Genomic DNA, 12,243 nt, shown 5'->3' on the forward strand with positions numbered 1-12,243 from the left:
TGTTGTCCATGCTGAAGAAGGAATAGTGTACAGAAAGAACACAAGACACCTACTGAAGACAAATATTGCTAGTCAAGACAACATAATGCAAAAAGAAAAAGCACAAGAATATAAAGATGTACAATAATCTCATAATGCCTGAAACATTTGCATGTCTTTCCTTTTCACTCAATTATGAGGCAAAATTACAAATTTGGAGATTAAAAGTTAAATTTGAGGCAAGTGATGATAACTGACAGTGAAAATCATAGGATTATGACAATGGCTAAAAATATATAAATGTCTGTTGATTTAATAAACATTGAAGAATAAATGTGTGCAGTTGGTAATCGTGAAGATGGTGGCCCTTCACAGCAGTGTCCTGGAGAAAGTAAATTGATAATTTGCTTGAATATTAAGGGGTCAAAGGTTCAGAAGAGGTGAAGCATAGAATGTGGCACATATTCAGTTTTTTTAAAGGATATATTAGAAGACTGGAACTTTTTAAAGCTGATGCCATTGCATTTCCCTTTTACAAATACTCTCACTGATTCCCATATAGTAATTGATTGTGTATGTGTGAAAAAATACGTACAAATTAGGTGGTCAAGTGGAATATGCCCTGCAAAAGTTTGTTGCACTGCAAATAAGGTATGAAGAAAGCATTTGAGGGAGGCTAAATTATTGGAAGAAGAAAATGACTCAGACTGTATGGATTTTGTAAAAACAAGTCAGAGCAATGGGTAACGTTTATGAAGTCATCACTAGAAACTGAGAAGGTGATGAGGTTGCCAGCATTTGTATCAGAGGGATTGCATGATAAACCTAGAGTGGCATTGGTGCATTTTGTGTGTACATATGAAAGGTAGTAAGTAGTGTGATAGATATGGTAACCATTTAGAGTAGCAGGTTGAGTGGTTTATATGTCTCATGATTTTTTTCAGATGTAACCTTTCAGCAGAAACTGCAGTTCTTAGAAACAACTGTTCACTGGAAAGGTTCCATCAGTGTTGAACGTTTTTTCACCAGTGTCCTGACCATTACAAATACCAACATAAACTAAGGCTAAGTTGAAAGAATTACCAGTATAATCATGTCAGGAAGTAGTGGAGATGGTAAGTAAGGGAACTATGAACGTGAGGAATTATTCCAGTCTGATTCGAAGGAAAAGACAACAAGAAGAGCAGCAGGAGTTGGATGGAAAAATAAGAATATTTGGGTGAAAGCGACCTAGACAGAGGCAGTACAACAGAAGCCAGTTAACTAAGTAAGTTCCCTTCAGTGGGTCTATATTACGTGATTGAACAATTAAATGTTCGAACATGCAATAATCCACCCCTAAATATAGACACGCCATAATGTTGAATGGCAAAAACCCAAATCAACCATTAAAACACTTTTAGCAAGGGGCAAGCCCCCCTGCATCCCCCACACACTCGACTACTTAAATATACCAACTCCGAGATCACACTACCGTGAAGACAATGGAAAACTTCCATGTCCGCACTGTATGGAGATCTCCATTGAACCATTCGACATTCTCATGGTACGATATTTAGGGGTCAATTATTACATGTTCGGACATTTGACTATTCGATCACGTAATATAGATCCCCCTTCAGTTACTAGACTTGAAATCATGTACTAGGTTAAAGAACAATGCATTACTTTAAAGAGGGAACCACACAGCTGTTAATTGTTCAGCTACCAAATAATAAGGCAACCTATTTTTTGTTAGAAAGAAAGAATAATATTCTTGATGGACACGTATAGCTAGGAGCTGTGATAGCCTATTCTTAAATTGTTTATGTTGGGTTTTGCTTGACAATATTCTGGGCACTTATAGCTAGAAACTGTGATGGCTTATTGATGTAGGCTTTAGCACAGAATAATGGCTGTATATGAGCTTCACATACTTAAAGTACTAAATTCACCTACATTAAATAATTATAAAGTGATGCCAAACTTGTAATATATGAGTATGAATTACTATTAATAGTAAAATTTAAGCAAGATCATAAGAACTTTATACATTATGACCACAACTGTTCAAAATTATGTGATTATGAATGTTGGAACTGTAGGTGCTAAGACCTGTTATACTTTTACATGTAATATTTCAGTTTTTAATAACTGCATTATGTGAAGCCTGCATTATTTTGCACAACGCTGGGGTTCTAATAATGAAATATTAAATATGATAACATTAATATTACAAAGAAGGATAAATGTATTTTACAGTATTGTTAGCAAACATTATATCAAAGCATTTTATGTGATTATGATTAGTTTACATTATTAATACAGTTGTGTTATGAGCAAATATTAATATTTAAATAAGAGATATTTTAAATATAAAATAAAATAAACAGAAATTAAGTAATATCATAATTTACAGAAGAACAGATTATCTTGTTCAGATTAAGTACCAGATCCTACAATGGAAATGAAATGGAAACATTTTATGATTGCAGTATTACAGCATATGAGAATAAAGGAAATTGAAATTGCTATGGGTTGGTCTCAAATCATGGCTTGATTTGTTAATTAAGAGAGACAAAATAAGAGGGTAGATAACTAGTACTGTGTGCCTTTCAGAAAGTATATAGAGAGGATTGCATCAGTGGTGATTTGATGGGACAGACTGGCAGTTTCAGTAGTGGAGGAGGATTTTTGAAGTCAGTTGTGCTGCTGTTTTATAGTTCCGGTTAAAACTGAAACACAACATAGAAAGAGTAATATTTTACTGGTGGACTCTCTAGCATTATTGAAAATGAATGGATAATGCCTGGATAACCTGCTAGGTTTTTGATAGGCAGACAAAGAGAAGTAGTTGATGGTGACAGGAACATGATATATTAGCATTATAGGAATGATAGAATATTGCATGAATGAAATATGCATGCGTATGAATGTGCAAGTTAAATGAGGTGTATCTGATTTGTTCACTAGTTCTTAAACTGTCAGCAAAGTCTGTTCTGTTCAAAATAGCATTCACATTGCTGTCCCTCATGCTGGGACCCTAAACTGCTTTTAAACTCTGTGCAAACATTTTCTGCATTTTACTAATTTAGTTTGGTCCTACTTGACAGAGACCCTTTGTAATATGGACTCAGAGAAATGATATTTCACAGATATATAAAATGTAATATAATAAATACAATATTGTTAGTTATGCTATTTAACAGCTATCAGAAACCAATAACTGCACTCAATGTAACAACAAAGAAGCAATGACTTATTAATCTATATTAATTAATTATCTTCTTCCATCAACAATAGTAATGGCACTTTATAGCTCTGTACCTTATGTAGTTAGAAAATCAGATCTATAAAGGCTCAGGCACCATTATAAAAGGTTCATAGGCTCATAGATTAGTACTAGGCTAACTGCCATTGTGGGCCATTTTAAGCCTAGCTAATTACTCCATGTGGGAATCAAACCCTGCACCTTGTATCTGTAAGTAACAGAGTGACTATACTAGATATTCTTTATGCAAGATTGTAGAAATAACAGTTATTTCAATTCACCTGATTTGTTCATAACACAGACTGCCTTCAGGGATTAATACCAGTGCTTGAAGGAAGTAAGAAAGTCAAACTCATAGTTCCTTTAACAGTTTGGTAGTTGGTATATTGGATTCAGGATCTTGTCTCCACTGAAGCTCACAATTCCTTCAGCAGTCTGGTAATTGGTGTAGAGGATTCAGGCCCTTGTTACAAATGAAGCTCACAATTCCTTCAGCAGTGTGATAGTTAGTATAGAGGATTCAGCCTCTCATCTCCACTGAAGCTCACAATTCCTTCACCAGTCTGGTATCTGGTGTAGAAGGTTCAGGACCTTGTCTCTACTGAAGCTCACAATTCCTTCAGCAGTCTGATAGTTGGTGTATATAATTCAGGCTCTTGTCTACACAAAAGCTCACAATTCTTTCAGCAGACTGGTAGTTGGTATAGAGGATTCAGCCTGTTGTCTGCTGTAACCAAGTTTCAGGTCAAGCCTGATCAAGTTAATTGACTAACTTGCCACCCCCCACACACACACAATTAGGGCATTACACACCATACTTCCATACCTCTTAGCACAAGAGATCTGGACAAAGCTTAAAATAATGAGAATATAATGGCCCAAAAATAGCATAGAGTTTAAAGATTGCTCTTTTTTAACTTAGAAAGTTCTAGAATAACAAGATTAGTGCTACCATGGTTTTTCTGAAGGAAATTAAGTATGAAACTCAAATGTATTACATTATTTTGTTACTTCAATCCTCAGTTATGTTCCAGAAAACTAAACATTTTATGATGAATAGGCCAAAACCATGTGGCAAAAATCAGCATGCTCTGCAAAAATCTGGAGAGTTGAGAGTTATGCATACTTCTCAACTTCTTAGTGTAAGAAAAATGGACAAAGCCTAAAATAATGGGGATACAATGACCCAAAAATTGGAATAGATTTTAAATATTGCTCTTTTTAACTTTGAAAGTTGCTAGAGTAACAGGATTTCTGTTAGCATGTATTTTCTGAAGGAGAATAATTCTGAAACTCATGTTTACGTTATTCTTTAATGAATTCAATCCTCTGTGAGTGGACACAAAACCACAAATCTTATGAGAAACAGACCAAAACTATAAGGCTAAATCTGGACAGTTCAGAGGTATGTCTCACACACACACACACACACACACACACACACACACACACACACACACACACACACACACACACACACACACACACAAACACACACACACACCCCTGCATTCTCTCTGGTCTCACACTGCAACAGACACATACACACACCTACTCACTCACACAGTAGTGCACACACACAAACACACCTTGTGTCTTATACAGCAACACACACAGACTTTCTCTATCATATGAACTGAACAGCTAGTTTAAATTACATAAACACATACACATACAAATGCATACACACACTTTCTCTCATATACAGAAACAAATGGAACCGCTAGTTTAAATTACACACACACACACACATACACACACACATACACACACACACACACACACACACACACACACACACACACACACACACACACACACACACACCTTCTCTGTGTTCTTCACACACATCTACCTTCTCACTGTTCTCCACACACACACACACACACACACACACACACACACACACAAACCCAAACCCACCTACTTCAATCTGTTCTCACATACACACAAACATGCATCACTATCTTCTCTCTGCTCACTCATACACGCGCATGCATATGCGCACACACACACACACACACACACACACACACACACACACACACACACACACACACACACACACACACACATACACACAGCCCTACATTATCTTTGCTCTCACACTGCAACACACATATATACACATCTACTCTCTCAGACAGCAATGCACACACATTCACACACACCTACTTACTCACTCACACAGCAGTGCACACACCCAAACACACCTTGTGTCTTATACAGGAATACATACACACTTTCTCTATCATATGAACAGAACAGCTAGTTTAAATTACATAAACACATACACATACATATGCATACACACAGTTTCTCTTACAGAAACAAACTGAACTGCTAGTTTAAATTAGATATGCGCACATGCACACATACATACACACACACACACACACACACACACACACACACACACACACACACACACACACACACACACACACACACACACACACACACACACACACACACACACACACACACACACATGCACACACAGACACACACACAGACACAGACACACACACACATGTACACACTTGCCTTCTCTATAGATGGAACAGGTAGCCTAAATTCCATGTGCGAGTGTGGAATGTGTTTACATCTGCATTGGCATGCGTGCAACGAACACATGGTTCTCCTTAAAGGAGAAGATGCCACCACAGTGGTGTCAAGAAGTATTTATTTTATGTATGTATGTATGTTATGTTGAAGCCTCCTGGCCAGAGTGGGTCTGCCCCCCCTCCCCCAGCCACGGGGCCCTAGGTGACTGCTTATGTTGTCTAGTGCTGGATCCGGCTCTGTCCCTGACAATGTGATGCACTGTTTTGATATGCCACCCTCTTACCTCTGATTTACAGCATGCACATGTTTTTGTTTATATTTCCCTTGCCAACACACTCTTCCATTTCCTTTATCATCATTTTTAACTTTTACACTTTCTACATGTCAAATGTCCCTTCCTTGGTATGGCTTCCAGAACCATACATATTATCTTATGTGTAACTTACTGATATTTTGTAGAGTGGAAAGATAACACCAGTATCTCCAGATGCACTACAAGAATATTAAGCTTGACTTTTCCCATTACCAAGCTTAAAACCATGCTTATTGATATATCAAAATGGTGGGTGACATTAATGGAAGAGCATTTTTGTCAGGGTGGCAGCTTGCCTGATACTCTCATGTGGACAGCCTGACTACCCCATACCTCACTTATCTATCTATCTATCTATCTATCTATCTATCTATCTATCTAGGTATATAATATTACGTAAAACAGGAACACCTTGCAAGGGTGAAAAATGTCTTGCACATTTGACATCTTGCAGAAGAGCTAGCAGCTGTAAAGGCATTCACAGACATGCAACTTTAGGAAGCAAGGATTGGAGAGATGGCACTAATATATACAATTTGTGTTTGTAACATGACTCTGATGATGCCTGTGTAAGGTGAAAGTGCTTAGTCATGTTTTGATTTTTTACTTGTTTGGATGTCCTTTGCAATAAACTGGGTTCATTTTTGCTCCGGACTGTCCATGGTGTATTTTTTGAACCCTTTTCAACAGTTTGTTGTATTTGTTTTATAGCACTAATACAGTTGCTGAATGCAAGCTATTCCAAAATCCAATTAATGTGTATGCTTGGTAGCATCATGCTGAGCTTCATGACTAACATTTCACAGTGCACAGTATGATTCAACTTGGGGATGACATGACCCTCAAATAATTTTATTTGTCTGCATTAGTTTAAGGTTACCTCACCAAGCATGCATTAATTCTAAGGGATTCCAACAATGAAGTACAACACTGTGTAGCTTTACGCATTAAATTCCAGCTATCTACTATCCAGCCATGTAGCAAATTGTTGTCTTCTTGGAATCTGATGTCTGACCACTCCATCAGTGACCTCTGCCTCAATTTTTTGCATCTGCATGCAGACTATTCCTGCTCTCTACCCAAAGAGTAACTTTAGACTTAATTATTCTATAAGGAACTCTTCCCAGAATTGAACCTTATGGTACTCTGCAGTACACAACATGTTCTCCTAAGTGGTGTCCTTGAACTGACATGGAAACCCAGAGAACAGGCACATGTTCATTTCCATGGAAAGGGGCATTCCTGAATGCTTTCCTTCCCTTTCCTCTCATTTTGAAGATAGTTCTGAAGATTCAAAAAGACAAATCAAAGATGTTGTTGGTGACTCCATTTTAACCCAGGCAGCATTGGTTCTCCCTTATTTTTCATCTAGCTAAGGGCAATCACCACAGATTATACTACAGGATGGACTTAGACAGGAAAATGTTTATCTCATTCATTGAAACCTCAAGACACTGAACCTCATGGTCTGGATGACAGTTTTTGGATTCTTTTCAGGCACCATTACTCTGAGGCTGTGCTCCAGGTATTACAATAGGGAAGAAAACCTGTTACTAGAAAAGTTTATGTTTCTTAATGGAAGATATTTTCTGTATGGTTCTGTAATAGAGGTCAGGACTCATCCCATGTGGGGATTTCTGTGATACTCAAATGTGTGAGGCAGCTGCTCCACTGGTTTAGTATTAAGTTCTATTGAAGTGAATTTGTCAGCTGTTTTAGCATGTCTGTATTTTAATCCCCCTCTTCTTCACATTAGGAAATCAAACAGTTTCTTAAAGTCATCTTCCAGATCAATTCCCCTTGGAAAACAATCCCTCCTCCTTGGGACCTGAATACTGTTCTGGAAAAATTACTCTGTCTCCTTTTGCTCCTGCTGCTTCTGCTTCAGCTATTTTTAATTGCTCAAAGACATGGTTAGCTTCAGAACTATCCTTTCCTTTAATACCTAAAGGTGTTACAGAGTTGTCTCTAAATCCATCCATCTAACTTCTAGCCTTCTTTCCCAATCCTCAAATTAAGGAGAAATATTTTTTTTACTTGCTGGATGTTCACAGACAACTGAGGTTTTATTAAGAAAAAACAAACAAAAAAATATTAGAAAATCCAATCAACTTTTTGTCTCCTATTAGTAAAGAAGTTAGATCTACCTGTCACTAAATAGAGCATTTCTAGTTGTCTTTCCATTTCATTTTATTATTCCTTCTATGTCAAACCCCTTTAGGGAGCAGCTGAAAGGTTGTTCGACCAGAGCTATGGGCTCTCCTGGAGCCTTTTTTCAAAGGCTTTGATCCAATGTCCATTCTGCAGGCAGACATCTAGTCTTCTGGTCATACTTTCACAAAACAGTACAAGATAGATGCATTTTTTTAAAACTAGAGCAGGTTTTGCCAGAGTCATTTTTCAAGACTTGCTGCACTCCAGCCTTATTGCTTCATACTCCACCCTTCTTCCTAAAAACTTTGGAAATTGTCCCATAAATGAGAAATACTTTATCATTGATCTAATGAGCAATACAGTACAGCTGTGTAAGAGCTTGCCATTAATGGTAGCTGTATGAATAGATTACTGTAGCAGCATGTATACCCACCCTCCATCCCCTTTTCTTCTTTCCTGCTTGGCTGAGGACGAGTCCTTAGTTTCTCTCTCTCTCTCTCTGTCATGACTGTGACTATCCTCTTATGTGTATCAATCTCAGTCTTTTTCTGCAGAGCAGGAAAGCTCTAAGGATTTTCAAGCTTGTGTATTCCTTAACTACTAACAGGTAGTCTCGATCTTAGGTCACAGGTCAGATGGATGGCACATGAAGAAGGTACTGGAGCATTTGTAGACTGCTCAGAAGTATGGTATCTTTGGCGAGATCCATTCCATAAGTGAAGAATACTATAATGGTGAACCTATTTGAACATTTACTGCTAATTTAAGATCATACACAACTGTGCTTTCCTTCAATGTTTCTTCACAAATCACTTTATCATCTTTCAATTTATTTCTGTGCATCTGTTTGAAATTCTCAATCAGGATTCTATGTAAAGTAAATAAACTCAGATTTTCAATGTTGTCCCTTACTATCAGTTCCAGTAAATTAATCCCCAGCAGGTTCCTCTGATGTTCTCCAGTGTATCTGTAGAAGTATAATCAAAATATTAAGCTTTTGTGGTTATTTTTTATTTTTTGTCATTTGGTTGGACTTTAGCCCTAAATTATATAATAGGATGATAGAGGTCAATTAATTTATTAGAGACTCTTATTGTTTATTTGCATTTTCTAAATATCTTATATAAAGCAGGTTAACATTGCATTGGAATGAGATCCTTTCTTAGGCAATAGGTTATTTAATTTTCTTCATTATGATTATTTGCATACTATTTGTCAAAAGAAATTTGTTTCATTGCCGTACATTATTTTCAGTGGAAATACCAGAATGTGTGATTCATTAACACTTTATCCAGTGTGCACTTTCTGTTTTGCATTCCTTTATTCCCAGACACATTTCAGTATCAAATGTCAGCATTTTTACTGCCTTCTGCTAAAATCAAATTATTAGAATGTGTTATAATGTACCATATGTTTATGTTATTATTTCTGTAGAAATGCAGTGCATTTTACACTCACTGACACTTCCATGTTATTCCTATGCAGCAAATGTTGTACTGCCTTTTTAATTCTTCCAGTGGAACTATGGACTGCTCTGGTCAGTCTGCTAAATCACATGACAAATTCATCTATACATATAAATACTTGAGGCATAATTTAAGATATTATAAACTATATAGTTAATGTCACAGTAAATGATCTGGATAAATGTTAACAGAATGTAAACAGTTCATTTAAATTGTAGCTTTGATTGTACCACTGACTGCCTATAGAACTTTATTTCACCGCATACATGTTTTTCGCACAGAATTTTGCCTAGACACCAGTCACCTTTGAAATGCTACCTTGAAACACATACAGGCATTCTGAACTGAAGTTGTGAATGTGAACTATATAATATTTTGAAATCTGTTTCAAGCTACACTCACAGATGTGTACTATTACATATTACTTGAAATCAGGCCTGAGTGTTTCCTGAGAAGGATTTGACCATTGTGAGCAAGTAATTACAAGACAAATGAACATAGCAAGCAATATGCACTTGGATTACCTGGTTCCTTCCCCACAGTGGGTGTCTCATGATGTTTACTACAGGGCTGAAACAGCTCAGTCCAGTGTGGTCACTGTAGTCTCCAACAGAAGTAAAATAGTTGTTCTTTGCTCTTACTTCTGTCCCAGTGGCATTTGCCACACGATACATCAGGGCCAAACTGAAATGAACAAGTCAAAGATCAACACATTGAATAAATCCTGTGATTCTATTGATTTATTTTTAAACTTTGCTACACTTTCAAAAATATGAGATAATTTACATGTGAAATATGACATCATAAAATAATAATATACAAGAAATAAAACTGTTATATTGATGCTGATTATACCAATACCACATACTGTAAAGAAAAGCATTGCTCCATGGGTGTTATTACTAGCCAGATATACATGTCCCAAAGCATCAAAAACAGACTCAGAGAGTTATCTATAGCATGCAGGTCTTTACCAAATTCTAGCTAACTGTGTTACATGGTATTTTGGACAATGTTAATATAACCTCTATAAAGAAATGTTTCTTAACTGTCTCAATCCAGTGACTAAACAACACCTTTTACACATCCTTGCTTTATACCTTTAAAGGAGGGACTGCACACTCGAAAAAAGAGGGATCTATGAAACAGGTACCACAGCATGCACTCCCGCATCCAACTTATCATTGTGACAAAGCTCCAGATATAGTCCCCTTTTAATACAGAATACCCTCACATCCTCCGCCCACAAAAAGTAAATGTGGGGTGATCTAAGGATATATGTGCCCATGTGCCTCCTATTGACCCATCCCACTGGCAACAACAAGCACAGTATTAGAGCAGAATGAATAGTTCTTCTCTGGGGCGTAAAAGGTACCAATGGAGGGGTCTTTTAATTAAGATGGAGACTGAATAACTCCTTTTTATCTGTGCTCCCACCTCATAGATTGATTATAAAGGGATTTAGCTAATTTACTTTTGTTACAAACCTAACTTTCACCAATGGCTTGATTATATAGGTATGTATAGGTATTTACCAATCACCTGTTTATATAGGCATATATACATTTACCCAATTTACTATTGTGATAAACCTACCTTTCACTCACAGAAGTCTAGACTACTGTCTATTGTCTCAAATAGGGGTAAAATTGTGATTTATACCCCCACTGTTTTCAACTCTGCAGTTATCCAAATGGAAAACACCTATTTCCTAGTTAACGTAAATCAAATCTTTCAGTGCCTGCAAAAAATGGACACTTCATTTTCACCTTATATGGCAAAGGGTGACTACAAGCTCATGGACATTGAGATTCCCTTACATTCCATTTAGACCACCTGTTGTTAGTCAATATGGAACTAAGGGATAATAGACGCAGAACTGATACAGTGGAAGCCCACCTGGAGCAAGTTGAGGCTAAGCATGTTGATTTGGAGGATCATGGAGTCTGTAAATATCTCTGACTCACAGGAAAGAGGTAGAAGGGAAATACTGTGTGTTTATATGAGAAAGAAGTTAGCCTTCTGAACAAAGTTACAGTCTGAAGAGGTACAGATTGAGTGGGTTCACTGAGAGTTTATCCCCCAGCATTTGTGCTTCAAGATACTAAGACAAATGCTTCTGTTTTATGTCCACTGGGCAAGATTATCAAAATTGAGGACTCTCATATACTGTATGACCATGAGCACTTGGCATTTAAACTGGACATAAATTAATCTGGACAGTGCTGATGGTGCTTCAGACTTCTTTATCATGTACAATTATGGGTGCATTTACTGAGGGACCCAGTCACTTTCATTACACTTGCAGATGCAGATGTAGTATATAGTGCTTGGAACAAGCTTCCTTCAAATTTTCCAGCACAGAAGTTGCTCAAAATGTGGTTGAAGAGTCTATGGACAAAAGGGAAATATTAGACTTGTTTCCTATTTTCAGGATAACTCTAGACATCCAGAGACTACAGGATCAAACACGTTAATTCTTTCCACACAGGACCTGAGGGCTGACTTATGTG

The 12,243-nt window shown here is 37.0% G+C and overlaps 1 protein-coding gene across 1 annotated transcript in view; it reads right to left on the reverse strand.

Annotated features, from left to right (window-relative positions):
* Positions 1-12,243, reverse strand: part of LOC122792265 (probable beta-D-xylosidase 5) — a 970,913-nt gene that overhangs the window by 757,960 nt on the left and 200,710 nt on the right. Inside the window, exon 4 of the mRNA XM_044060016.1 lies at positions 10,255-10,414. Within this exon, the coding sequence (XP_043915951.1) occupies positions 10,255-10,414 (160 nt within the window). The remainder of the gene's footprint in view (positions 1-10,254; positions 10,415-12,243) is intronic.

Source organism: Protopterus annectens, chromosome 1.part2, assembly GCF_019279795.1.
Source record: "Protopterus annectens isolate FY-2018-M chromosome 1.part2, PAN1.0, whole genome shotgun sequence".
Taxonomy (NCBI): Eukaryota; Metazoa; Chordata; order Ceratodontiformes; family Protopteridae; genus Protopterus; species Protopterus annectens.